Source organism: Coturnix japonica, chromosome 8, assembly GCF_054131305.1.
Source record: "Coturnix japonica strain WE chromosome 8, WE-NBRP24, whole genome shotgun sequence".
NCBI classification, from domain to species: domain Eukaryota; kingdom Metazoa; phylum Chordata; class Aves; order Galliformes; family Phasianidae; genus Coturnix; species Coturnix japonica.
Genome location: NC_140670.1, coordinates 5,864,750 through 5,892,376, shown reverse-complemented (window position 1 = coordinate 5,892,376; position 27,627 = coordinate 5,864,750). Strand labels below are relative to the sequence as shown.

Below are 27,627 nucleotides of genomic sequence, written 5' to 3'. Positions count from 1 at the left end.
TTTGAGGATTTGAGAATGTGTATTGATATGTTTGGAATCCAAACCATTAGGTCATCACTTTAAAATCCCATTGCTGCTCATTAGCAACTAATCAAAAGCCAAACACTTCCAGAAAAGAAGCATGAAGACAAACCTAGAGTAGTGCTATGTTTAAACACATGCAGTAGGATTGAATACATCACAGATGAAGCAATAGTGAATTGATCCATTGCATCTATGGAAAAAGTATCAGTAAAACACAGTGTCACTGTTCAAGTTTTAAATAGTAGGAATCCACCCATTGTTGTCCCAGGTGGGCTCCGTTTCACTACAGTGCCCTGCAGCAATTCAAAGCACACTTTCTCTCCCTTCTCCATTTCTGCCATAGCAAAAGAAGTTACGGTGTTTCCATTTGGTGTCTTCCTCTGACCGCTTGAGAGAGTTCTTTTGTACCCGCGGCTAAAAGAGAGTTGTCCTAGCGCTGGTCCTGAGCTGAACTCCACAGAGATGATGAACAGGTAGACGCCTTTGTGCGGCGCTTTAAAGTAGCCGTGTTCATGGAAATAGCTGTTTCCATAATTGAGGTATGTTTCGTTAAATCTCAGAGCTTTTTCTTTATCCTGTCTGTCTGAGAATCCTACGTGGAATGCTACTGGTGAGTCTGAAAGAGAGAGGAAAACAGTGTTAACAATGAGTGCTCCTCTTCCCAGCAATTGCTTGTTATTTATATATATAAATATATTTTATATTTATATATTTATATAATATATTTATATTATATATTTAAATATATTTATATTATTGCTCAGGAGCCTAAGTCATGATGGAGACTGCACTGCACTGCCTTAAAGCCTGACTACCTCAGCTACAAGGATGAGGTGCAAAAGGTGGGAGCATTCTTATTGTTCCAGCCTCATGGCCATTGATATGGATGAGTAAACTTTACCAATCGCTTCTAACAAATGCTCTTATTATTAGCGAGTAATGCTACGTTCATTTGAACTTTATAAGGCTGAGGGGTTTGTATGGAGTTTGTGTCTACGTGCAGTAGTCTGTAGGTTGTGGTCTGTTTTCTTTTCATGTGGTTTCAAATTGGTTGCCAAGTCCTCTTGCAGTTCTCTTTTTTAGAGAAGTAGTCAAGCACAAATAAAAAATCCTTAACCAAATAAAAGGTTCGTTCCCTGTGATCCTATGATTTGAATAGGCTTTTGTTTTCTATTCAAGAATGTTCCCTTTCTATTTTTCTCCGAGTAATATTTTTACGTTAGAGCTCTTAGTAGAAAGATAAACATGTTTTAGGAAACGCTTCTGTTTTGCTGGCACTGAAGACATCTCATTCTTGGGAAAGAAGCAAAGTCAATAGCAGCTTAACTGCAGGTTTTTGTTTTTAAAACGAAGGTCAGAAATAGCTGACGGAAAAGAAATGTAGATTGCAGATGGAGAAACAACTGATTGTAGGGACTAGGCAGATATCGCAGCAAAACACAAGGCTCGGTGAGTTTACCTTTCAGGTTATTGTAAGCTCTCTAGATCTGCATTCTGTTGTGTAGGTAGGTGAACTGGTTAGATCGGGATCCTTAGAAAGGCATGAGGGTGAGACCAACCAGGAGGAAAAAAACTGCACTCTTTTGCTGTCCTGAAAACCATTTGAAATGTGTTCTTTGCTTATTCATTCTTAACTACGGTTTTGCAGCTCAGTTGCCTAAAGGGCCTGATTTTTGTTCTGTATTAGGTGTCCATAGCAAGGGCTGAATCATAAAAGCAAATGGTAGAACTGTGGCACTTGTAATTACATGGTGCTTTTGGCAAGCTGATCAATCAGTGCAGTTTAAGCCAAAAACCTACCTTAGCCCTGAGAGAGGGCTGTACTATGGGCAGTTTTCCCTGTTCTACTTGCACAAGTTCTCACAGTTAATTTAATGTATCTATCCAGACTGACAAGGATTTGATGCTTTGAGTATATCCTTTCCTGACTCAAATAACTGAGGAAGAAGCAGCAAACCCACAAGGCCCAGCGTTCCCCATCAGCTTTGAAAGAGAAAACTATTATTCCATAAACATAAGCATCTACAGACAAAATTTGGGATCTAAATATCTGAAGTTGAACTAATTTGGGAACGAAAGTGACTTGCGGCAGGGCCCAGAGAGAAGCTAGACGTGCACATGAGCAAGTAAGATAGAAGAACCTACCTTTTTCCAGCAGTTCGGTCTGCACTCTATTTCTTCCACTTACTATCGGTGTATTTTCTCTTTGCTTCTCAGGCTTTTTCTTGTCTCTTTGCTTGTCTTGACCTTTCTCTTGCCTTCTCACTTTTCTGGTAAGCATTGACTGAATCTTTGCAATATCCAGACTTACATTTGAGGCAAGTAATTCTTCATCTCTTCCAAATAGCTTTTTGAAAACCAGCAGATGTTTTTCCAGCTTCTCTTTCATTGTTGCTAAATCTCCCGAGATAATTTCCACAGAAGTGTTGAGTGGCTCTACTACATTAGCAATTGTGTGATTGCAGCAGATACTCACATCACTTCTGGATTCATGCCTCTTGATTGCCAGACTCAGATACTTGATGTCATTCTTCAGAGTCAATATGTCATTATACGCTGAGCTATGCGAGGAGTCATCTTTGGAAGCCTCATAATTAGGTTCCATATGTTCTACACTGCTGAGCTGATTGCCTTCATCCAGTACAGAGAGTGTCTGAGTTTCCTGTTTGGGATGCTTTGAAGATGCATGAACATTGTGATTATTCTGCTGTCCTCTCTCCAAGCGATGGAATCTCTTTAGGAGAGATTCTAAAGTCGTGTTTTGGCTTTGGAGTTTATTTGAGATCTCTTTCAGGAATTCTTGCAGCTGAGCTACTGATGTTATTAGAGTAGCAGGATCTTCCTCAAACAGGACTTCCATAAACTCTTCTCCCAACAAAGCCTCCAGTGCAGCTTCGTGCCGCATGGCGTCTTCTAAAAGCGAGCCAAAAGAACTGTTGAGGTACTTGATGTGTCTGTGAATTTCTTCATCTTTCTTCTTCAAGAGGCCCACGTCTTCTGAAAAAGATGCAACTTGCAACTGAAGCTGTCTGTTTTCTTCTTGGCGGAGGTTAAGGGACTGATGGATAAGTGGAAAGGCTGAGGAGAGCTCTTCGATTTCATTCCTCAAGAGATCCTTGAAAACAGATTCTAACTGCTTCATATCCTTTGGTTGTTGGCCTTCGAGGGAGTAAGTGTTGTTCCTTAAATCTTCCTCGAGTATATCGGGGTCAGAAGGTATCTTCTGGCAATTGCATTCCTCCATATATCTCAACAGCTCTGAATAGTTTTCCTGAAGGGCTGAGAGAGTATCGTTCATCTGTGACATTGCTGCTTTGTTTTCTTCAATAAGAACTGATTTCTCCGTTAAAGTTATTGAAAGATCTTCAGGCCTATTCTTTGAGATATTTTTTTTCAACTCCTTAAACCATTTCTCTAGCACCGCAATGTTCTGAAAGGCCACATCTGACTCCATGTAGAGCTCTTTAAGCTGTTTGGCGTGGCCTGCCAGCATGTCATTAATTTGTCTGATGGCAAACAGTGTGCTTTCATCCTTGGGACCGTGATGTGAGGAGAGTTCTGTTAAATTGTTTTTCAAAGCCTCAAATTTATTTTCAAGATTGTTTTGCTCGCGTTTCATACTTGTCATGTTGTTGTTCAAAGCTAAGTGATGGGACTGCTGTATCTTGTGGTGCTTCTTCAGCCTTGTGTCAGTATCGGCCCTGATGATGGTGAGGTTATGCTGAAGACTAGCCTGCTGCATTTGCAATTGATTCTCTATCTCTCTCCTTATTTGATCGACTTTCACCACGTTTTCCTGGACTTTAGATTCAAACTTAGTTCCCAGCTCCTGGAATTCTTTTCTAGGCACAGTGCTCTCTTGGAATCTTTCTATGCTTTTCTTGTTGGCTTCCACATCGTGGGATAGGTTTCTTACTATGTTGGAGAGGTTCTGTAAGCTTCTGTTGAAGCTTGCCCACATCGGGTTCAGGTGTTTCCTCAGAAAACTCTCGATGTGGGGAAACAAAACTTGCTGCAGAAGCCTTTCCTGAAAATCTGTTAAAAACAAAGTTAATAATGACAGTAACTTTGCTTAAGAAAGCATCTTAGTCTGACCAGCGTGACTCGAGAAGGTATTTTCCTTCAGCAACTGCTATCTGAATCCCCAAAATCTGAGCACACAGTATGTTTTTTATAATAGCAAAAATAACCTTATTGAAGTCGAGGTTAATGCAAAACATGCTGTGTTTCTGTTTGCAGACTGTCACCTAGATATGTACTGATTGATTTAAGTCAGGGAAATACTGCCTTTTTAAATGCTTGTGGAGCAGCTTTATTAATGGTTGTAACTGCTTGTTTTCACAACGGTTCTCATCTGATGTGCTCTTGCTTATGCAGTTTTCTCATACCATTGTTTGTCTGATGCTTTCTATGATGCCCCTTCCGTGTCACAAAATAACACAACATCTCAGCTTCTGCATATCCTAGGCAGAGACTCAACTTGAAAAATCTATGTGGAATCTGTACTGGTGTGAATTACTCTGCATCCTCATAGAAAAGAAGTTATGGAAGCAGAATAGTAAGCTAACAGATTAGTATAAGCAATCTCTTTGTTCTGTGGTTAAGGCAGGTTCTAAAGTTTCTGAAGAGTATGAAGGAATCTGCCTTTCACCTAATTTCACATTTCAGCTTCTGCTCAGATTTAATTCATTACTTTGTATTGGAATTGCCCCCATTTTCATCTCTTTGGAAGCAACCTGCAGACCGAGGGATATTAGTGTGTATTGTGACTCTCAGGTTCTCCTTCTGATCTGCATGGTCCTACAGGACCTGCTGACAGGGTGATAATTCTACATCAGACCTCTCACCTTCACTGCTCTGGTTCACTTCTAACACCATGCTTGTACCGTTGTTGTCAAATATCCTCTGTAGATCACCTAGGTTGCTGACTGCTTGATGAATATCACTCTGAAGATCATCCAGTAGTGCCTCCTGATTCTGAATAACTTCCAACAGCTCTCTTGAATCCACTGGTGCTGACACTAATCACAAGATTCAAAAAGCAAGTGTCATGCAATGGAGTTGCAGCAGCACGTGTTCCTACAAGACCTGTGAGCTCTGAGAACACCAGTGTACTTTTTGCTCTGGAAAATCTTGCAATGGCATTTAGAGATATGTTGGTTTACAGCTTAACTACAGTTTACTTGTAACTGGTTTTTCTTTTCAGCAGTGACGGAAACTTGATTTAAATATTAACACAAGACCTTCAGCCACGCTAATCACAGTGATGGTAAAATATTTTTCACTGGAAACCTCCCCATGCCGTAAAAGCATTCTGAAATAATAATTGCTTTCAAGCCAGTTGACAGGAAGGATAGCTAAGCTTAACAACCAAGCATGAAAGGGCAGGATGTGAGAGCAATGAAGGTGTTTAACAAAAGCTTCAGGAGTGTAAGGGTTAAGTGTCACTGCTGGCTCTCACAGAGGGACCCTTTAACTTCCATTACTCTAAATAAACACATGCTAATTTAAGCTGAAGAATTAAAAGCCTATACTGAGTTGCAGGAACTGGTGTATCTTAACTGTGCCATCCCGGGGACCTCTTCCCTTCCAGGATTACATTAGACTTGTCAAGCTGATGTTTTATAAACTTGTGTCTTCTAAAGCAACTGTTTATTCATTCAGTGCTGAGAGCATAGTGTAAGGAAGACTCTCTTTCAGGGCTGTAATGCTATCCCAAACCCAGTTGCTGGCAGATATTTAATAGCACTACAAGCCACATCATTTGCCATATAGTGAGGAAAGGTCCTTCTTGGATATTAGATTGGCAAGATAGAGCAGCTGAGATAAGGATCTGGGGTATCTCATAACAATATTCTCAAAGCTACAGGTAGCTGCTCTAAAATGGCATTTAGAATTGATTTTTTTTGTGGTAAGCCTTCTGAAGTGCTTTCCTATGAATCCATCAAGCAGAACAAGGACTTAAGCATCCACACTAACGGAAGGTTTAACACCAGCTGGCATTCTCACTCACACTAGGGTTTAAGTGATGATCAGCCAACATACTGTTGTGAAACTTTTGGCTGTTTTCTCAAGAACATTCATATAATTTTATAGCAAAACCCCTCACAAATGCCAGCAAGTGATGCACAGTTGTGTAAAAACTTGCCCAAGTTATGCTTTCACTGAAGACATTATCCATAGTTTATCATGTTAAAGTAGAAACATCTGTCTTTTGCTCAGGGCTGTGACTTGAGATGTGAGAGAATGGTAAGTTATGTGAAGTTCAAGAACATACTGTGGTTTGAGAACTCTTCTTCTTGCCATCCTTCGGTCTGATTTCCTGGCACTGGGATGACATTGGGATCTGCAATTGAGAAGTGATACATCTGTGAAAACACTTGAGATGCAGAAGCTAATACAGTTCAATAGGGTAAGACCGCACAGTTTCACTTGCAATGTGACAGATGTGGAGAGAGGCTGGATAAATTACCTTAGAGATGAGAACTGTGGAGAGGTGCTATATGCACAAAAAAAATCCTTAAACCTATGGAGATATAAACAGGAGCTGTGTCTAAGGAGCCTATTTGGGTGGGTGAGATGGACAAATGTACATCTGACAACTCCACCATCAAACAAATGCATCTCTCCAAGTGTGAAGATTAGAGGAAACTGCTGTTGCTGTTAGCCCTTCTGTAAGGCTAATTACACCTCCTTCCTGTTGCAAGGCATCAGCCATTTGGGACATAACGTGCCAAAGAAAATAAAGCATCAATTCCCAAACCGGAGGAACAAATAGGTAAGCTGGTTTTTGCCACAGTGGATGTCATTTAGTCTTAGTTCTCATGCGTGCTCTCTGCCTTTCCTTACCACGTTGTTCACAATCGTTCCCAATAAATCCAGGGCAGCACTTCCATTGCAAAGACTTCAAAACCTTCTGTTTCACTTGATAGATGGGCTTCACAGCTGTCCTGTACCTGAGGAGCAGGGTCCAGGTGTTAGTTTCCAAGTTATGGTCAGCTGGTATCATGTGGGGAAAGTCCACTGACTAAGTGTATGTTGGTGTCCTGGATAACTACTGCAGACAGTGGTTAGAAAAATCACTTAATCCCCTTGTAGTCCTATACGTGATGGCTTTTCAAGGCCATAATTATCCCAGCTTACTTAAGTGCCTTATCACTATAGGTACAGAAATCAGTCACTTCCTCACTTTGGTGTTCAATTAAGTCAGAGCTTAATGTATTTTAAAAATGTGCCAATCAGCAGTTTTGTAAATCTAATTTAGCTACTTAGAGAATATCCCCTTGTCTCCAGTGGGTTCATTTGGGGGCTTACATGATCTTCTGGCAACCTGGAGCTCCATTTGGGCAGGGCTGCTGGGAGTTGACAATATACTTCTCCTTCATGCAGGCTTCAATGTACGTCACCAGGCGAGACTGCGTGTAAGAACACCAGTTCCTATTGGGGGAAAAAAGAGCAATTTGAAGTAGGTCTTTTAAAGTCTTTGCTTGTAGCAGTGTCACAGAAAGGTGAAATGTAGGGGAGCTTTGCTTTTGAGGCTGGATGATAAAGAAAATGAAAAATGCTTGCTAGCTTCCCCCCTGACTCCCTGTTCCTTTGTTTTCATTTGGGATGCTTATCAGAGTTTCTAACAGAAGGGTTGATTGTCTGAACTTTGACGCATTAGTTCCATTTCCAGCCTTTTCATTCAGTGGGAGAAATTTCCAACCCGTGGTAACCTGCAGATTAACGTTGCTTTAAATGTCAAACTGCCTGGATGGGCCTGTTGCCATTTCAGATGCCTCACAACTGACTCATCAGGTCTGGATCGACTGCTTCTGAAAATTAATCCTACATAAACTCTGTCAATAATCGGTGTCTTCCAAACTATTGCTATTTCAGATCAGTCACTGGACCATCTTGATTTTTGCATCCAACCCCTGGCCCCATCGGATCATCAGTTTTGTAGCCCTCCTCTGGTGGTCTCTAAGGGGTTTATGTCCTTCCTGTATTATGGTGCCCAAACCTGCACGCAGTGGTTGAGGTGAGGCTGCACCAGTGCAGAGTGAAGTGGGGAAAAAGAATCTGTGAACTATGGTGGGTTACAGAATCACAGAATGACCCGGGTTGGAAGGGACCTCAAGGATCATGTAGTCCCAACCACTCTGCCTAGCAGGACCACCAAAAATACATGTTTACTAGATCAGGTTGCACAGAGCCCCATCCAACCTGGTCTTGAACACCTCCAAGGACGGGGCATCCACAACCTCCCTGGGCAGCCTGTTCCAGGGCCTAACCACTCTCCTAGTGAAGAACTTCCCCCTAACATCCAACCTAAATCTTCCCTCTTTCAACTTAAAACCATTTCGCCATGTCCTGCTATTGTCAGCCCTTTTGAAGAGTGAGGGTCAGGGAGCCTGCAGGGAGATGTTAATAAACACTGTGCATCTCCTTAAAGCCTGGAGGGGAAATAGAAACAGGTATTTTGTGCCACTGTGCATATTATTAAACTCCTTTCCCATAAGAAATGAACACTAGTTTTTGAAAACAAAAGCAGAATTGGGTCTTGAACAATGCCATGATTATCCATGGGGGTATCTGGAAGGATCAGGAGGTACTCCTAAGGTTTGTGGAACAGAGCATTGTGTGGAGGAGAGTTGAGTTGTGCCTGATAAAGAACAGCTGAACTTTAGGTGGTATATTTTTAAATGGGAACATGGGAACTAAATCTCTGATAATCAGCATGTATGGAAAAAGTTTGCCTTTCTCATCTGAGTGCAGGAACAATGGGGAACCAACTTGGGCACGAAAGCAGAAGCTGCGGTCATGGCTGCTGGGAGAGAGCAATGGGGCAGCCAGGAGAAGGGAAGGAAACTGGAGAGGGAAAGCAGACAGCCTGGGCAAGCTGGGTAAGTTCCCCACGCTCACTGTATGCAGGGCCTTAGACCTGCCCAGTGGGGTCCCTGCCAGATCCCAGCAAGGGTCTGCATTCCATGTGGAAATCTCTACTTTAAATACGATTATTTTGCTTTCATGTTTCGTTCTTTCTTGATGAAAACAACCCACACCCCATGAATCATCATCTGTGCTGATTCGTTTTTCCCACCGTGCGTGGCTCCCAGATGAGTCCTTTGGGTCACATAAGCCTTACAGATCTAAACCAAACCTATACGTGCACAAACGTGTGTGAGCAAGAAAAGTGTTTTACTACAGCACCTAGAAATGCACAAACACTTTAAATAGAAAATAAGGAGTTTCTTTTCTAAGCCTGCTGCCATGCTGTGGGTATCTGGTGGACTCACTTCTAGGTTCTCACCCATAGAAGCGTGTTATGTTGTCTCAGAGATTGACCCCAACCTGATGCTTGGGTAACTATGCGTTATGTGGTGTGTATAATATGAAACAAAAGGAATTTGGCACACTTGGTATAAAAGCTGCCTTTAGTGGTAGTCACATTTCTCTCTGTTTGGTTTTCTTTAATATTCACTTGCTAGGTTTCCCTGCCTCAATGTAAAAGTTGATCCATGAAGCTGAATAGCAATATCGTATCATACGCTTTGGTTTAATCCTAATAATTTTTAGTGGATTTCATTTGGTTTACATTTATCAAAATGTATTATTTTGTTGAGTAGGCATGTAAGGCTCATTTTTCCTATCTGCAATGAGCTGCAATATAGATACATGTGCCCAAAGGTGAAACCTCTGTTGCAGTATTTTTATATATCTTGTCAAATGCTTCCTTTAAGGAAACTTTGCTATCTATTACTAAAAATACTCCTTAATTGTATTAACCTTGGGGGAAATACGTCATTCCTTAATGTGAAGTGGAACAATTTGAAGACTTAGGAAGGCTTGATCTGAAGTTCAGTGAGATGAGTGGGAATTCTGCGCTGACACCAAAGGGCTACAAAGCCTCAGTAACAGCCCTTTGACAAAGAGAACTGCATTCAGCCTGTTTCTGGGACACAGAAGCTTTATGCTCTGCTTCTGTGTTTTATTTCCCCTTGTGACTGTGTAGCTTCACTCACTGAGCACACCACCAGCTGTGCACTCTCTGCTTTCATCCTCTTTAATAGGGTTTCCTTTTGATGCCAGCCTCTGTGGCCAAGGAGAAGCTGCTTTGTGAGGAGAGCAGGAGGGCTTCTTTTTCTACAGTGGGGAATGATGAAGCTTAAAGCAAAACTGCAAGCTGGAACAACAGCCAAGTCAGCTCTACAAAACCAGGGTTAAGGATGCTTGTTTTGATGCCAGGGATGGTTGTTTTTGTTGTTGCTGTTGGATGCTACTCCTGCTTGTTCTGAAACACAGCAAAACATGAGTAGTGCTGTCTGTGATGTCAGGATGGTCAGACATGCTGCTATCACAGCAGAGGGACAGGAGGTAAAGCAAAAGTGGCCATAACTGTTGCAGTGAATACAGGGTTGGCTCATTTCCGTGCACAGCTACAACTGGTAAGATCTGCGTGATGGTAGGTGAGAATAATGCCCCCCAGCACAGCCAGGTACTTAAGTTTTGTTGGTGGCATCCTCCTGATTGTCACCGTAATGCATCATTTTAGGCAGTTGCTGTGTCAGTGGAATTTTTGCCTGGACAAAAGCTTCAGGATGTTGTTTTTCCATGAGTTTTGTTATTCCTTTGTCTGTGCTCATGCAGCAGAGCTGTCCTTCACACTGGTTTCCTCACATTTCTATTCTCAAGGAAGGCAGTTCCTATAATTACTGTGAGAACTCCTGCCCAGCAGGTCATGACTACTACCCATATGAGGCCCATAACTCCTTCCTTTTCTGTGCAGTGCTAAAGGCACCAGATATGCAATTACTGCTGCTGAGATGTGCTGCTAGATGACAACAGAAGGCTGTCTGCTTCTGGGCTCCCCAGTTTAAGAAAGAAGACAGGGAACCTCTGCAGAGAGTCCAGTGGAAGGCCACAAAGGTGACTGGGGGGGGCTGGAGCATCTCCTGTACAAGGAAAGGCCGAGAGACCTGGGGCTGTTCAGCATGGAAGTGAGAAGGCTTGGGGGATCTTATCAATGCTTGTACTTATCTAATGGATGGGTGTCGAGTGCTGCTGTAGGGAACTTGCTTTAGCACGGGGATTGGACTCAATGGTCTCCGGAGATCCTTTCCAGTCCCTATAATTCTATGTTCCTATGACTGGTCTCTTTGAATTTGAAGTGATTTCCCACTAACTCTTGTAGGCTCCTGACTTACTCCAGCTGAAGCAGAAAACAATCAGTCTGTAGCAGCAGAACAATCTGTGTTCTGTTTTTCCCACAGTGCAAAGCACTGGCAATAAAAGAACACTCAGTTTAAAAAAGAGGTAAGGTATTGCATTTAAATTAGCCTGAACTGGGACTGTGCATGTCAGTTTAAAGAAAGACTCATCAGTTAATTCACTGGGGAGTGCCAAAGGGATTAAGTACTTAAAAAGTTGCTGGCTCTCGTAAGGAACAAGGTGTGCCCTTGTTTTTAATTAGCAGCTGGTGTGTGATTGCTGGTGACCTGTCAGCACATCAGTGAATTCTCTGCTGTGCTGAGCAGGCAGCAGTGTGCATCCGCCAGGCAGCAAGAACTACTTCTCCCGTTTCCCTTTTCCCTGATGATGGATAATGCTCCTCTCTTGGGCAGGAGCCTTGTGCCTCATCCCTTGGGCATCACTGGTTCTCACTGGGATTTGATGAAGGCAGACGGATTGATTTGCAGTTAACCACAACAAGCTCAGCTGAAAGATCAGCAGTGCCAAGCGTTTTGATTTCCTTGCAGTGCTACAAGTCTCCCAGTGTCCTGAGTCTATTCCAGCTGTAATGCCTGTTAGTACATATTCAGCTGTGGCCTGTCCTGCAGGATGCCCTGTGACTGCAGTGCTGTGATGGCTTTCTGAGTAAAACCCTGAACTTGGAGCCTCACGGCAAGCAGTGTTACAGAGAAAGCAGACTTGGCTGCAATGGCTTTTGAGGCAATCCCACCTGTTGTACAGCTACTGCACAGAAATCTGTGCAAGAGTTTTCTTCTCTTCATAGAGCATTCACAGCCATTTCCTTCCTGGTGTTTTCCTCAGCATGGTGTGAGTTTTACAGCCGACTCTGAGGGCAGCTTAAACTGGGATTTCACCTTCTGATTGTAGCAGATAAAAGTCCAATGCTAGCATAGCGCTTTCACTTCATCTTGGTGTTCCCTGCCAGCATAGCTGTGCTGGCACCAGCAAGTCAAAGATGCAGAACAAGACAAGGTTCCCAAACTGTGTGTGCTCAGTGAACAACAAGGCTTGTCCCAGTCATCTTTTTGCCATAGCGGAAGATTGCAGTTTGTTCAGGGCTGGCTGCTTAGGGCTTGTTTGAGGGTTATTGGCCCTCATCAGTAGGAAGGCTTTGGATGCGCCCAGCAGCCATTGCTGGGGATTTTGTCACTATGCTTAAACAAGAGATCCCTTGCTATCTTCTGAAGGAACAAATTGCTACAGCTTGCACTAATGAACCATGTAACAAAGGAAATGAGAGAATCTTTTGTATGTGGTGGGCTAGATAACTACTGCACTGTGCTCAGAGAAGCTGTTACTTCAGGAACTGTTCACCAAACACATGGAAGTGGAGCTATTCCACCAGCTGCTCAACTCAAGAAGAGAGCTGAAGACAGATTGCCAAAGGTCCTGAAAGGAGCCAGGTGCCAAATTTTGATAGGAAAACCACCCCTTCTGTTAATGAACTTGGCACCACTGAAGGTATTGTTGAGCACTCTGGCCATTCCACTAGTGTGCAGGATGTCGGGGGCTGAAGATCACATTAAGCTGCATTTAATCCAGAGGTTCCTTTATTTTTAAGCCTGTGTTCTATTCCCCTTTGGTGGGGAATTTCAGTATCCCATAAACATCCTAAGAAAGTCCCTGTCTAATTTGGAAGAAATAGATGAGTCAGTGTGAAACTGAGATTAATCAGATCAATGCTTGTTTTCCTGTAAAAGCAGAAAAGAACATGAGCAGTTAAGATTGGGCATTGTTCTGACTTTTCCTAGACTAAGAGCCATTTTGGTTTCCTCTGCTTCTTTGCACTTTGAAGGATGGTTGTTCCCCCTTTGGGCACCCTGGCTGGTCACAGAGACCTGCTCTGTGGCTGTCTCAGCACAAGGCTAAAGGAAGAGGTGAGTGTTTCAGTGAGATAACAGCGCTGCTGGCTGACATCAGGAAGCCTAACTCTCATCAAGGGGTGACTTGACAGAACTGTGTATACAGACCTTGACATGAGTCAGTGTGATTAAGGATTTACTTACTCTGCAGATTTTTGCCTTTTCTGTTTGTAATTCAGGATATATATGTGTATTTATTTTATTAGGTTCCTTTTCTTTTTCAAACGTTTTAATAGTAAGAAAAATTGCAATAGATGCGAGATTGAGCACGTGTTTGTGGGCTAATGAGAACAGAGCACCACAATACCTGCCATGATGGAGATACAGTACACCCAGGACAGGAGCTGTCTGAGGATAATTCCACTGTAGGAAAGAGAAGTTCTAAAACATTGTTTTAGTGAGGGAAGCCAGGTTTGGTTTGTCTGCTCATCACCACTTCTCCTTCCCTGTGTTGAGCCATCCTTCTGGGGACCAGCTCTGTCCATGTGGTTACTGAGGGGTAAGGTCAAAAAGCTTTTTTCATGGGCTTATTTTAAAGCTGGAACACTTAAGGGAATCTGGTTTACAGTGTTACTTGGCAGGTCAGGCCAACTGAGGATACAGGGAAATCTGGGCTTTGCTGCCCAAGCTTTCCATGTGGTGGAATTGTACCTTTTAGATGCTTCATTTTATATATATATTTTAATGAAATATGATTATAACGTGAATGAAATCTGAGTTATCAGCATAACTGTTTGCAGAGCTGCAGGCACAGGGATTGGATTGGAGCCTGCATGTGATTGATGGGCATTATACGCTGAGTATTTATGAAATCTAGAACTTGTTTTTACTGTTCTTACTCTTCAGCTTCCATGGCTAAAACAGATGCTAATAGACTACAGATCTCTGTATACTTGTGCTTCCTTTTCCCTTATTACTTCTGCGGGTAAGTCTGTGTACCCATGGATCCATTTATCTCAGCCATAAGGAAGCTTCACCATGACAAACTGATCAATCACACAAGACGTGGCTTCTGGGAAAAAGAAGGAAAACAGAAAGGTGGTTTCCTGTGGAAAATGAGCTGCTTTTGATTTTGCAAATAGCGCATAGAGACACTTGCCAACTTGGAACAAGCACAGCTTCTCCAGCATGCTCAGATACAAGCAACAGCTGAGATACCAAACTGTTACCTAGCTCTTCCTTTAGCAAACAGCTGAAACCATTCTTTATTATACACACATTTCTCATTAAAAACTGCCAGCGACTTTTTACTGATGTCCTTATTTTAAAACTCTGATTAGAGGCACCTTGTTGTTCTGAGAAGAGTTCATTAGTAACTTATCCAAGCATTTGACTGGGCCGTAGTGAGTCATTTCACCTTACATGCTGAAACAGAACCCAGGGAACTCTGATTGCCTGGGGAGTATTAGTCATTATGGTCTCCAATTATTCAAATGACCATAATAAAAAAAATGATACTTGTTTATTTTGAAAAGATCTAAGAAAGTTTTGTAACAATCATTATTTCTAACGCATAAGGAAAGCAGCAAGAGTTTGGGGGGCAAAAACAGTCTCTAATTGTTGCTGGAATGGTGTCACGGAGTTACTGCAGAGCAGTGGTTGGTTTCCACCACCCCGGAGCTTTTTGTGTTGTGTGTGGGTCTTAGTTCCACATGACTCCCAATGCCTTTTCCCTTGCTTCCCTTGCTCACACCTTCAGCCATCTGCAGCAGCACTAGGAATTTGGAGCACAGGCACAAGCAGACCTGTGCTATCTGTGTATGTGCTCTCCAAGCTCAGTTTTGGGTACAACACCTCTGAAAGCATTGAGTTTCTTTCCTGAGATGTGCCACCTTGCTGGGCTTGTGCTCTCTAATTGTGATTGCTCCAGCAGAAGACTGTATACCCTGGAGCTACTGCCAGGCTAGATCTTGACTGCATGTAGTCATCAACATTGCTTTATAATAGGGAAGAGCGTTGTGGTTTGACTCATTATGCAACCACCTCCTTAAAAGGAGGAAGCGTTTCTCTTCTTGGGAGGAAATTAGGATGAGTAACAGCTTGCACCGAATGGCATTACACAAGTTGGTGCTGAACAAAGTCACACAGCAAAGGAAAAAGTCCTAATTAGGAGAGTGTGTTACAGTGCCTTGCTGACCTTGACAAGTACCTCTTTACACTTTTGGATTTTTGAAGTATTTCTAGCTTTTAGATGGCTATTAGCATTTCAGCAAGCTATCAAATGCCTGTCACCTTGCAGCATAGCATGGTAATGGTTCTGTTTGGCTTTCCATGCTCTGTTAGAGTCTGAAATGCATTAACCAGCAGCTGGTGAATTAAGTGTGTGCCATTACTGGACACTGTCCATCATACAATTTTGTGGGGAGGTGGAGTATGAAGGGAAACAGGGCTGTAAGCCCTGCACTGTACTACATGCAGAAGGGAGGCCTTAATATTATGGATAGATGACACTTAGAAAGGAATTGTGACGTGAATGAGGTGTCTTTGCAGCTCCCTTCTCTCCCTCCCCCAAGAACATTTGAAGAGAAGAATCAGAGCATCCCGAAGCAGTGAGCTGTGAACAGCACTCACTATGCTGCTGTTCCAGCCATCCCGAGCAGTAGCCTTCCATCAGTGCTATAAAAGATTCATTCACTGTCCTGATTGGTTTTCATCTATTTTAAACATTCAGGGACCTACTTACATGCCCTGTAAAGCTCACAAAAAGCATAGCGTTAGGAAATCTTCCTGGAGAATGGGGGCACAGCTAGAGGTGATCATGAGAAGCACCTGAAAATCCTTTTTTGTTCTTCTTTTGGTGGGGGCAAGGTTGAATTTGTAATATCTTCATGCTTATTTATTACTCCTTTCATATTTAATCCTCACTGTTCCTGTTTTGCTAACATCCCCCTCTTCTTTTTCTCATCTTCCTCTTTCTCCAAGGTCCAAGTCTGAGCTGAGTATGTCCTGGTTGCCACAGTTGGTAAAAGCCCCCATTGGTGTTTGAAGAGAAAAGGCAAGACACAAATTTTATCTAGTCCTGTGTTTGAAGGTAACATTCTGTATTATCGTGCTACAGGGGAGCTGCAGGTCTCTGCCCTGTGGTTTGGCCATGGCAGGTGCATCCAGGCACCACATCCATCCTGCTGTCTCTAGGACAAAGAGTCAGCCACGTCTGTGGTTTCACTCCCCACAAGCAATTATATTTTCTGTTCCTATCATTAGTACGTTGAACCTCTCCTTTTTGGATATAGACTGAGCCCTAAAATCTAACATGTTTCAAAAAGAAACTTTTATCCATAATGCTCTTTCATCACCATGATATGTTTGTTATACATGACTCCACCACCATCACGAGCACAAACACACATATATGGGTACTTACCCATTTTGGGACGGCGGGCCGGCAGCTTCCAGCTGCTCTCTTTCTCCGTGGTGTGGGTAGGTGATACTCACAAGGTAGTCTGGCACATCTGCCCGGTGCCCTGCTGCCTCCCAGGAGCCCTCTCCCTCCAGCAGAGCCCTCTCTGTGTCTGTGGGGGTCTCGTGGCTCTGTCCCTTTGAGCCGTGCATCGGAACATTGTGGTAGCCATGATGGTCGATGTGCCTGGTCAGCTTAACCAGCCCTATTGTGTTACAGATGAGCAAAACCTTCACTAGCATTGTGGGCTTTTTTCCCACCCGGTTACACCTGTCTCTTGTTCTCCTCTCCGAAGTGCAGCTTGGATTAGGGCTGGAACGCCCCGGCAATATTCTTTAAATGAAAAGTTGGAAGAAGGAAGGAGAAAAAAAAAACCAAAACTATTTGTAACAAAGAGCGGAAAACGCTTTCGACCCTCCCAGCCACTGTGGAAACGTCCGTGGCCATCAAACAATGTGGGCCCGGTTCCTGTGTGGAATGCCTCTAACAGAGGGGGGGGGGGGGAAAAAGGTGGTAGGAATATAACTTATTCAAGGAACTTCTGAAATTGGCTGCCTTCTAAACTTATCTGCGAACAGGAACTCGGCTTTTATCAGCTGCCTTCTCCCTCAGGCACAGGAAAAGGATGTTAGCTTTAAAGGAAAGGAAGAGAAAAGAAAGGAAAGAAAATACTGAGCGGTGCAACAGACTCTCATTACGGTGCCAGTAAATACCACAGGGCCGCTTGCTCCGCTGTCTGCAAACGTTTGCTTTCCAGTTGAATATCTGCAATGCCCTGGCTTTAGCAATTTTGGTACCTACAACCAATTGTGGTCATTAACATCTTTACAGTAAGTGCACAGTGGGGAAAAATAAGACTTTACAGACATTCACTGTTGTGTGGCCTCCACAGAATTCTATGCATCTTATTCTATCCCCAGAAGAAAGCTGCTGCTTTTCTGTTTGGTTGCTGTCATGAAGCAGAGTGTTCCTTTCCTCCCTGCCTAACAGTGTGATGCACTCTGTCATCTTTAAGAACAAAATTAGAGTGGAATCATGCTTCCTGACAAAGCAGGTGCGGGTTCTGGTGCAGGAGTGCCGGAGCATGTCTTGGAGTGATTGATGTCAAGCACAGCCAAAGGCTCAGTCCGTCCCGCAGGGTATTAAATGTAAAGCTTTTCTGGAGTCGTTCCAATGTCTGCTGAAAAATAAAGCAGGATAAAATCTCTCTAGGATTTTAGAAGGCCTCGTTATTGAGGGTTTGGCTCTCCATGTCGCAGGTTAGATCTGGAGCCCCCTCCTCTGTGCGTAATGGAAGAACCCATAAGTGTATGGAGATGCCCTTAATGTCTCACGGCTGTCAGGGCTGGGCAAGGGCATGACGGGAGCAAGGCAGAGAGAGATTCCTGTCTTTCTAAGGACAAAACCTGCTCCTGCTACTGCAGTCACTTCTCCTGGGAGATGATGTCACAGGCTCTGGACTTAAGGCTGAGAAAAGTAAGCAGCTTCCCTCTGTTCCTTCCTGCTGCCTTTATTACCTAATTGCAAGTATCCTGCTAGAGCACAAGCTCATGTTGGTGCGTGCGTATCTCATGTGCTGTTTTTCACATGCAAATGGGACTTTCTTTATAAGCAACTGGATATGACCTAAGCATTGTGTTTGTTTACTTAGGACACCCCATTGTAGGGAAGGAACTGAAATGAATGTGAGACAAAACAAATAACGGGTGTAAAACCTGAACTGCTGTAGGATCACAGCTTGCAGAACACTGGTTTTGTGCTGCAGAAGATGAAGATACCCCATTTGTGACCCATTTTCAAACCCTTTGGTCCTGTCTTTCACACTTACTGCAGACTCAGTCATGTACCCCGTGATCTTAGTGATAGCTGTTGTGACTACTCTTGCCTTGCCTGCTAATCATAACTGTTTACACTAAGCACAGCTCTTAACCCCTTCCCACAATTCCTGCCCTGAGAGGCCATCATCTCATCTACACCTCCACATGGCCAAGATGTCAAACATCAGCACTGCCTTCTGGGGAACCCACAAAAGAGGAAAATCCCATTTTTCCTCTTGGCACCTCTTTACTCTGCTCAGAGCCTGAGCCTTGAGGCCGCAACCCGACAGGGGGCAGAACCAGCAGGTAAGAAGTGCCAAACATCACGCTGGAGAGATGGCTTGAGTTCACTTGGATAGCAACCACACTGGTGATGCCTGGCAGCTTTGGTTTTCTTCTGCATCTTCCCAGACTCGCTGCTACCCTGCAATGCTCCGAAGTCTCTATTATAATTTCAGAATCTGAATATTTAAAAAGAAAATGGATAAAAAAAAACCAAAAACTGGAATTGTTTTAATAAGCATAAGTTGCCTCGGATTCATTTATTCCAGCCTCAAACCTCTGAAGCAGACTGGATAATTGAATGGATTTTCTGTCCATGAAGATGAATAGGACAGCTTTGTTGATATCTTCACAGCAAGGGGGGAGCTGCTGGGCAGCCACTGCTGCCTTTAGGTCTGGAAAATGCTGCCTCATCCTCTGCCCACTCGCGTGCCCCAGTGATGCTCTCTCCATCTTCCATCTCCCATTAGCCATGCAGACCTGTGCCCAGGGTGAGAGTCCTTGCTGTGTGCCTGGGGGTTGGAAGGCAGAGCAGCTTGTTTTCTTTCAAGCATGAAAATGAGTGTTCTGAGACAGTTCTCCTTTCTGCATTCTGAAGTATTCATAAATAGAGAGAGGATTTCTGTTTATATAGAGCAGGGTCTGATCCTGTTATTGTTAGCATTATTCTTCCTGCTAAAACTTCCCAAACAAAGGACATGCACCAGCCACCAAGCAGTCCATCTTTTAGATGTCATATGTCTCCAAAATACTTCAATAGGAGATGACCAAAGCCCATTCCTTTCAGCAGCAAGATGCCTTTGATAGCTGATGGCCAGCAGCCCAAGCTCATGGCTGAGGACAAGGTTAAGGTGCTGTGTGCACAGTAACTGGCAATTGAGAGCCAGAGGGAAGAGAGACTAATTAATTGAAATCCCGTCTCAGTCTGTTGTAATCACAAAGGAGAAAAGTTTGTTTTCGGTTTTCCTTTGTGTTCCTTGATTTCCTCTGTGTCTGCTTTAGGGAATAGGTAGGCTCAAGTTAGACCTGTCTTGCACATATTGCAGAGTCACTGCTGGGGGGAGCACACACTGCACAGCCATCAGCCATGGGGAGGGATGGAGGGCCTGGCTTAGTAGCTTCTCCTGTGCATCCCAGGGCAGCTGAGAAACCAGAAGGGGCTGCCAGCAGGGCCAGCTGCCAGGCCAACCTTGTCCCCCTGATCCGCCCTTTGGAGGAACAACTCCATTTCTCATTAAGTTGTTGTATCTACCACAAAGGGAAAATTCTTCAGGCACAGACCTCACCCACTGCCGAGTTGCTCTGAGGCAGGACTGGCAGCAAATGGGCACTAGATCCTCAGCTTAGAGTGGAAGGGTACAGATGCCATGTAGCCAACATTCAGGAGCTCTTATTGATTCTTGCCCTCCACAGGTCACTTACAACGTTGTCTTGAGTCCAGAGCTTTCCTAAAAGGGTTTCAAGGTAAAACAACATCTGTGCAAACTGCTGGCTGTCTTGGGAGGGATCCAGTGAGCTTTAAATGCCTCTTGTGAGTCCTGGCTGAAGGTCACTGGGAGGGGAGAGTGCAGGAAAGGAGTATCCCGCTTGAGCACCGGTTGATGCACTCGAGTGATGACTCATCTCCCACACTGCAGGGTGGTTTGATGCTCCTGCCATTTGTTAACTGCTACAGCAATGCAAAATATGCAGCATTTAATTACAGGAGTTACAATGATGGGACAATAGCTCAACAAAACCAAACAATACTTCTCACCTTCTCAGGCTGGGTTCCCATGAAGAAGTGCCTGGGAAATTCTCTGCTCTGCCTTAATGCTCTTTGAAAGCCTTAAGGAAAGGTAAATCGGCCCCAAGGATGGACAGTTTCACTTTATAGCAAATGAAGTAAAACTGGGGCACCTACCCTGTGCCCAATGGATCCATATGCAGTACTCGGCCATCTGCAGGGTGGTGCAGGAGGACACACACGTCTCATGTTTAGGAACACTGGGCCCTGTGGGTTGTGGGCAGTCAGCAACCAAAAAGATGTGCAGGAGGATGGAAAGAAAAGCCGCTCTTTCCTCACTGTGATGGCAGTCCAGAATGGTGAGAGCTCTTCAACATGCTGGGATGGCCTTTCTTTGAAGTTAGCACTTTGTATTTGGACATAACAGTCGATAGATTTTGTGGTCTATAAGAGATTTAGCTCTTCCACATTCAGATGGGAATTTGTGGTTCCTTTATTGGCAAGGAGAAGCACTGGTGTGGAAGAGGCTAATAAATCTTTATCTTATTTTCCAGATCAACAGTCTTGCCATTGTTTCAGCATGGAGTAAGAAAACACTTTCCAAAGCCACATAAATCTGCTGAGCTCAGGAGCAGTAAGAGCACAGTCCGTGTGCTGCCATGCCATGGCTGCAGCCTTGGGGCTTCCCAGAGCCACATCCAGCCTGGCCTTGAATGCCTGCAGGGATGGGGCATCCACAGCCTCCTTGGGCAACCTGTTCCAGTGCATCACCAACCTCTGGGTAAAAAACTTCCTCCTAATATCCAACCTTGTCCCCTGTCTCAGTTTAAAACAATTATGATGGGGAGTGTAGCCAAGCCCAAACCATGATTTATACTTGATGCCTGGGGGACCACCTTCAGACACTTCAGATGTGGCTGGTGGGCTTTCCAGCTCCCCATCCAAGTGCTATCCGCTCCCCTTCTTCAGTCAGTGCTTATGAGAAACCACATTCTTATTACTGCTTTTTGTGGGATGCGTTCTGGTTACAGCTAGACCCAGAGTGCTGTCCCTGTCGGGTTTATTACCAGCACTTCACATGCTTTCCTCCTCCCAGGGACCCTCAGGAGCCTGTGCTTGCTGCAGCCCTGGGCAGAGGCGCTTTCAGGAACTCAGCTCTTTGGATAAAACATCTCTTCACATGAGAGCATCCTTGAGCAAGAGCACCGCAGCTCCTTTTAAAAGCTTTATCTACCTGGAGGATTTCCAGAAAGTCTCTTACGTACCTCTGTCCTTTTCTCCCCCTCCCTCCTTAAATCTTACCAAGCAGATCCAAATCATTAATATTTCAGTACCAGCTGTTCGCAGGCATTGGCTACTCTGCAGTGCACTTAATCAATAAGAGCCAGAGAAGGCTGCAAGGTTTGTCACACCAGCTTCCTCCAGCAGAGGATCCAGAGCAGAGACAGAACCTGGCAGAGGAGGCAAGATAAAGCGAGGGCAGAGTTGCTGACTGTGGGACCCCTCCCAAGGAGCTGCTTGCTGCTGCCCCACACCCAGCTGGTACCCAGGGCAGCCAGAAGGATGGATGTCTTTAAGAAAGGATTCTCCATCGCTAAAGAAGGTGTGGTGGCTGCTGCAGAAAAGACCAAACAGGGAGTGACAGAGGCTGCAGAGAAGACTAAAGAGGGAGTGATGTATGTAGGTAAGAGCTGTTTTCAGTTCACTTTGAAAACGTAGCAGCGTGGACTGCCACATAAATTCTCTCTGAGGAAGTCTGGTAACACTGTTGTGTGGTGGAGCTGAGGAGGTGGGAGGTCTGGATGATGCCTGGGGTAATCCTGGGGTCTGCAGCCACAACGTGCTTCAGTTTCCCAGGCTGGGAGCCAGGCTACTGGGGACATGGCAGCAGTGTGGAGCGGAGCAGCGGGTGTGTGACTGGCAGCTCTGTGCTGAGTGCTGGGTGCCTGCAATGTGCAGTTTCTCTTCCCCACGCTGCCATGCAGGCACCCAGGTGTGAGGTGTGTGCCGGCCGGCCCACCGCATCAGGAGTGGGGCTGCAGGATGCACCTGATCCCACAAACACACCTTTTGATCCTGAAATCCTCTGTTTCACTGCCTGCATGCACATCACTCTCACTTCACTAGAGATACCCACATTCGTTGAGCCTCGTGGGCAGGTTCTCATTTGCAGTCCTCTTTTCCCAGGCCTGCTCACCCTGGTGCCAACAGCAGCACCTGGCACAGCTTTCCTGCCCTCCAGTTGTGTGGGAGTCAGGAAAGTGGGTGAGCAGGCTCCTCCGTTACCGTACGCACAGCTGGGTGCAGCTGCTGTATTTCAAACAGCTACATTGGCAATAGCTTTAAGTGTAGAGAGAAATTTAAACTGGAAATGAAATGAATACAAAATGTATCAGCAGCAGCCCCGGTTATGTCTTCATGCTGAATTTTTAAAGGCGTGCTGCAAACGAACACACGGAGCAGCTCGCGTTTCAGTTTGAAGCTGACTCACGAGCAAAAGGCGCACAGCATCCCTGCTCGGAATTGAGGCAGGCGCTGGGAGCGCTCAGACGGACCGACGGCTCTGACGCAGCGGGGCCGGGCTGAGTCAGCGGGTGCGGCCGCGGGGCTGGACCCGATCCGGGCTGGACCCGATCCGGGCTGGATCCGATCCGGTTTCCTCTTCTGGGCGGTTCCGCTCCGCCGGCGGTGCCACCCCCTGCACCCTGATCGCGGCCCCGGCGGCGGCTGAAATGTGGCTGTGGTTTTATACTTCATCTGACGCCCAGAGAGGCTGTGGATGCCCCGTCCCTGGAGAGGTTCAAGGCCATGTTGCATTGGACCCTGGGCTGCCTGGTCTGGTGTTAAAAGTGGAGGTTGGTGGCCCTGCTTGTGGCAAGGATGGGGTTGGACACTCAGGATCCTTGAGGTCCCTTCTAACCTGGGCCATTCTGTGATTACTTCTAGTCAACTTCCTATTCATTTGGGAAATGGGATTTATTTATGCCTGAACACTGATGGTCTGCTTGTTCCTTCTTGTTCCCTCTCAAAGGCACCAAAACCAAGGAAGGTGTAGTGCAGAGCGTGACCTCAGGTAAGCGCATCGCCCCAAAGGAGATGCAGATACTTGTCCTGTGTTGCTGCAGCCCCGTTGCTTCTGCCAAACAGGGGGTCCCTGGGGAATACACGGCTCTGTGTGACCTTCCATTCGGTGAACAGCTGACTGACTTTCTGTTGTTGAAATCCCAGTTGCTGAGAAGACCAAGGAGCAGGCCAACGTGGTGGGAGAGGCAGTGGTAGCCAGCGTGAACACGGTGGCCAATAAGACAGTAGAAGGAGCAGAGACCATCGTGGCCACTACAGGAGTGGTAAAAAAGGTACGTTTGTGCCTTTGGTGGCCTACAGGATGGAGTTTGTCTTTGGATTATGCTCTAAATATCTGCAGCTGTTTACAATTAGTGGTTTCACAGCAGGAAGCTCTGAGTTGGTTCAAGTGCAGAATTGAGGGCTGTGTGCTGGAGCAGGGCAGCTCCTCAGGGAAGGCCTGTCTGGCTGTTAGACAGGATGCTTCCCGAGGGATGATGAGCAGCAGCCATTTGCACGTGAGGTTGGCTGGGGGTCCAGTGTGGGCAGCTTCTTGCTGAGCCCGCTTGTTTTTACCCTGTTTTGAGGGCTGTGGTGAATAGTGCTGGTAATGAGGCAAGCCAGGTTAGTCAGGTTAGTCACACAACATCTCAGTGCCTGTGGTGGGCAGTGAGGGATTCCAGTGAGTCTGCCACCCATTGAGCATCCCCATCTCAGAGGAGGATTGATTCTTTTTTGTCTGCATGACACAGCACAAAATCTGCTGCATTGCAGACACGGCGTGGCTGGGAACAAGCACGTGTACATACACACACACACTGAACCTCCCTGGGGATGGAGCGGGTTCCCCAGCAGTTCATGCTTCCCTTTGGTTGTCCTTCCACCTTAACCTTCCCTGCAGTTCCCTCCCATTTCTGCATGGCTCAGTTGTCAGCTCATCTCAGAACATCACTTCTCACTGCTTTATGTGTAAGACTTCTTAGTGCTGCACAGCAGCTCTTATAAATTACAGGCCTTAATTTTCGAGTTTTCCATTGGTGATATTTGAACAAATAACCATGTTTCGTAGCCTCTGTGAAAGATAATATATAGAGGTCTTCCATTGTATGTGTTTTGTATGAATATGAATACAGAAGCTTGAACACTGTTCCTGAGATGGCTTTTTCTTTTTCCCCTGTAACTTCTGATTTCAGCCACTGTGTGTCTCCCTCCTCAAGCCAAAAGATTCAATATTCCCCCTTAAGAATAGAAGAAAGCAGCCCTTGGCATATAAATGAACGGCTGTTTGGCTTTGTTGTTGTTGTTGTTTAAAGTAGTTTTGCCAAGACAATCTATTTCTGAGGAGAAAAAGATCCATCTGCTTGCCAATGAAGAGCAGCAGTGCTGACTAGTTGCTCTCTGGTTGCATCGTGCCTTTCCCTTGGACCACTTAATCCCTTTTAATGAAAGGATGAATGCTGACAGGCACTGCCCTGCGTGGGCACCCATCAATTTCTGCTCCTCAATCACAGCACAGGCCTTTCCCTGGCACGTTCCCCCATCCCATCACCCAGACCCCGTCCTGCTGGTGCCCTCCTGTGCCTGCTGTTCTGGGCTGGGAGGGAACGCGTGAGAAAGCAGTGGGCAGAAGAGCTCCTCAGCACAGGCTGACACCTCTCCATCCTGTGATTGTGCTGGTTCCTGCTGCTGCTGCTGCTCAGGAAAGCTCTCAGAGAGCACAGTAGCTTCCCTTTCTATAAATAGGGGTGAGTCACCGTTACCCTGCAGCCTTGGCAGTGCACAGCTGAACAGACACAACAAGCAGCACAAGTTCTGAGTGTGTGGATGTGCCCAACCCCACTCCTTTGGGTGCAGCCTCCTGAGCACAGATCACCCTCCCTGTACTTACGCATTGACAGAAGGCAGTGAAGTGACCCAAGCAGCACTGTGGTGTCCCCCAGCAGCCTTAGCTCCCACTGTGTGGGATTACTGGTATCCATAATTTATATGGTTTCATGCATTAGAGCACCTGGGCTCCAAACTAAACAAGCCCAGTTCCCTCAGTCTTTCCTCATAGAAGAGGTGCTCCAGCCCTCTCATCATATTGGCCTCCTATGGACCTGCTCCAAGAGTTCCACGTCTTTCCTGTGCTGGGGACCCCAGTCCTGGATGCATTACTGCAGATGGGGCCTCTCAAGGGCAGACTAGAGGTGGAGCCAAGTCAGAGGATATGGCAGCAATTATCCCAGCCAATGATGCAATGCAAATGCAAGGCACATTTCCTAGGGAAGAAGCCCTGCTGTGCTAGTCATGAGGAACATCCCCAGTGCTCAGCTTACCCTGCAGATAGTCTGATTGGCTCTCAGAAGGCAGTGCCTGAAGCTGCAATGGAAGAGGTTTTTGTGCCGCTTATATGCAGGCAATTTCATTTCCCTGTGGATCCATCTCCCATAGGAGCCACACAGAGACAGCAGCCTGCAGCAGGATGCTCAGGGAGAGTCACAGTTGTGTTTGATCGCAGAGACACAAAAGAAAATGCCAGAAAAAAAAAAGAACAAGATGGACCAGATGCTAAACATAGCGTTCTGTTTGCTCATGTAACACTGGGGCTGCTTTGTGTGGCCTGCTCAGCCTGCCCCATGTGGGTGATGGCATCTGAGGCCAATGTCTCCCTTGTGCCTTGCAGGAGGACCTGGCTCCACAGCAGCCGGTGGCTGAGGGAGAGGCAGCTGCACCAGGGAGCACAGAAGGTGGAGGAGAGGTAAGTAAGTGAGTCCTGCTCACTGCCATCCCCATCTCCAGGCTGCATGTGGCTGTTCTGTGGGGCTGGGTTTCCCCTGTGTGCAGTGGTGACCATAGGTCTGCTGCACATTGGCGTTCCCGTTCTCATCAGTTGTTTGGCAAAGCTCAAAGGTTCTCCTCCATGTTTTGCTGCTTCCTTTATCAGGGCCAGAAGGTTGCCATGAGTGATGATGAGTTATTCTCCTAGTTTCGTTTATATACGTTTTCTTTGTCAAATGTGTAACTGTTTTCCTATCCTACTTCTTACTTACAGGGTGAAAATGAAGGCAATTAATCAACTTCTGTCTCAAAAGCTGGAATCCCAAGAGTGTACATGGAAATACTAGCTGACACTGCAGCAGGCACGGCCTGCGCCCAGCACTGTAGTCTTTCACTCGCCTCATTAACCAACCTTAATATACAATGTAAGTCGGCTCCTGGTTGTAAGGAGAGGGTGACACTGTACTGGGGGTCCCCCCCAAGCCCCCACATTCTTCGTGGCTTCCTGACCCCCCTTAGCTTTGCGTGTTCTGGTGCTCCGGTTTGTTTTAGTGGGCTCACTGATCCATGGCTCATGTCCACCACGCCACCACTGGCACTTTGGGGTCTCTAGATCTTGTGGAGTTTATTTTTTATTTTAGCTAATAAAAAAGTGTTTGAACAAGTTTTTTGTTCCATCGGTTTTATTTACGTGGTTTAGATGTTGGTCCTGCCAAGATGAGGAGCTTCTTCCCATGCAAACATGCCAGTAAAATACAGGCATCTCCAGACCGTGGCTGAAGGAGGACTTTAAAATGCATCAACCTGTCTAGATCTAAAAGTGCTGGGTTTTAGTCACTGACAGGCAGAGCACCCCTGGGTTCAAGAGAAGTCAGTATGGAGCTTTGCTTTATGGTGGTGCAGCCAAATGTCCTACTGGGCATGAGAGGAAGAAGAGCACACAAGAAAGCAGGTATGCATGGTGAGCCAGTATGTGATTCAGGACAAGGGGAAAGCTGATCCCCAAATGCTTGTTCTTTCATACAGGCTTTGCCCTTGCCCAAAGCAAACTAACACAGGTGAAAGAGAGGAGAGCAGAAGCACTGCTCTGCAACAGTGAGCTCTGTGCTCATGAGAGAAGCTCACAGCACACCACTTGTGGACGCTGCAGCATTGTTTTTCCTGTGGGAAGGAAATGATGTAGCTGATATTTACATACCTGTAGCTCCAACTGTAATCCTGAAAGCATTGCTCAATTGCTGCACAAATACCTGAATGCAGGCAGGGTTCAGCCCCTGCTGCTGGGTGCTCACATGCCTCGAGGTATGTTCTGCCATAGGTGAGGTGGGAATGGAATTAGAGCAATTCCTAGTTTCCCTTCAGCATCTTGTATGTGGCTTTCAGAATGACTCCAGGGCTGAAAGGTGCCAGCTGGCTCCAGGCACAGCCATGGGTCATTAAAGAGCAGGTGTTTGGAGT

The 27,627-nt window shown here is 45.6% G+C and overlaps 2 protein-coding genes across 3 annotated transcripts; one reads left to right on the top strand and one right to left on the bottom strand.

Moving 5' to 3' along the window:
• Positions 1–16,829, bottom strand: MMRN2 (multimerin 2). Its single transcript, XM_015866016.3, has 7 exons — positions 16,486–16,829; positions 7,339–7,461; positions 6,874–6,980; positions 6,302–6,370; positions 4,872–5,045; positions 2,170–4,059; positions 1–640 (listed from the first exon to the last, which is right to left on the bottom strand). Exons 1-7 carry the CDS (start codon positions 16,761–16,763, stop codon positions 252–254), a joined length of 3,030 nt encoding a protein of 1,009 aa, XP_015721502.2. The 5' UTR covers positions 16,764–16,829; the 3' UTR covers positions 1–251.
• A 4,922-nt stretch (positions 16,830–21,751) lies between these two features.
• SNCG (synuclein gamma) lies at positions 21,752–26,833 on the top strand. Of its 2 annotated transcripts, none has more exons than XM_015866034.3 (5): positions 21,752–22,030; positions 23,378–23,419; positions 23,575–23,702; positions 26,075–26,149; positions 26,444–26,833. In XM_015866034.3, exons 1-5 carry the CDS (start codon positions 21,910–21,912, stop codon positions 26,462–26,464), a joined length of 387 nt encoding a protein of 128 aa, XP_015721520.1. In that variant the 5' UTR covers positions 21,752–21,909; the 3' UTR covers positions 26,465–26,833. The 2 variants fall into 2 exon arrangements, with proteins under 2 accessions (XP_015721520.1, XP_015721521.1); XM_015866035.3 differs by lacking the exon at positions 21,752–22,030 and adding an exon at positions 23,037–23,201.
• Positions 26,834–27,627: the final 794 nt, after the last annotated feature.

What these genes read in the sequence shown, in the direction of transcription:
- SNCG (XM_015866034.3), top strand. Translation starts at nt 21,910, where the DNA reads ATGGATGTCTTTAAGAAAGGATTCTCCATCGCTAAAGAAGGTGTGGTG. An exon ending in AGAGGGAGTGATGTATGTAG is followed by an intron (nt 22,031 to 23,377) that starts GTAAGAGCTGTT and finishes TCCCTCTCAAAG; the next exon opens with GCACCAAAACCAAGGAAGGT. An exon ending in GCACAGAAGGTGGAGGAGAG is followed by an intron (nt 26,150 to 26,443) that starts GTAAGTAAGTGA and finishes TCTTACTTACAG; the next exon opens with GGTGAAAATGAAGGCAATTA.
- MMRN2 (XM_015866016.3), bottom strand. Translation starts at nt 16,763, where the DNA reads ATGCTAGTGAAGGTTTTGCTCATCTGTAACACAATAGGGCTGGTTAAG. An exon ending in CCAGGTTGCCAGAAGATCAT is followed by an intron (nt 6,981 to 7,338) that starts GTAAGCCCCCAA and finishes CCTGCTCCTCAG; the next exon opens with GTACAGGACAGCTGTGAAGC. An exon ending in AGAAGAGTTCTCAAACCACA is followed by an intron (nt 5,046 to 6,301) that starts GTATGTTCTTGA and finishes TCTTGTGATTAG; the next exon opens with TGTCAGCACCAGTGGATTCA.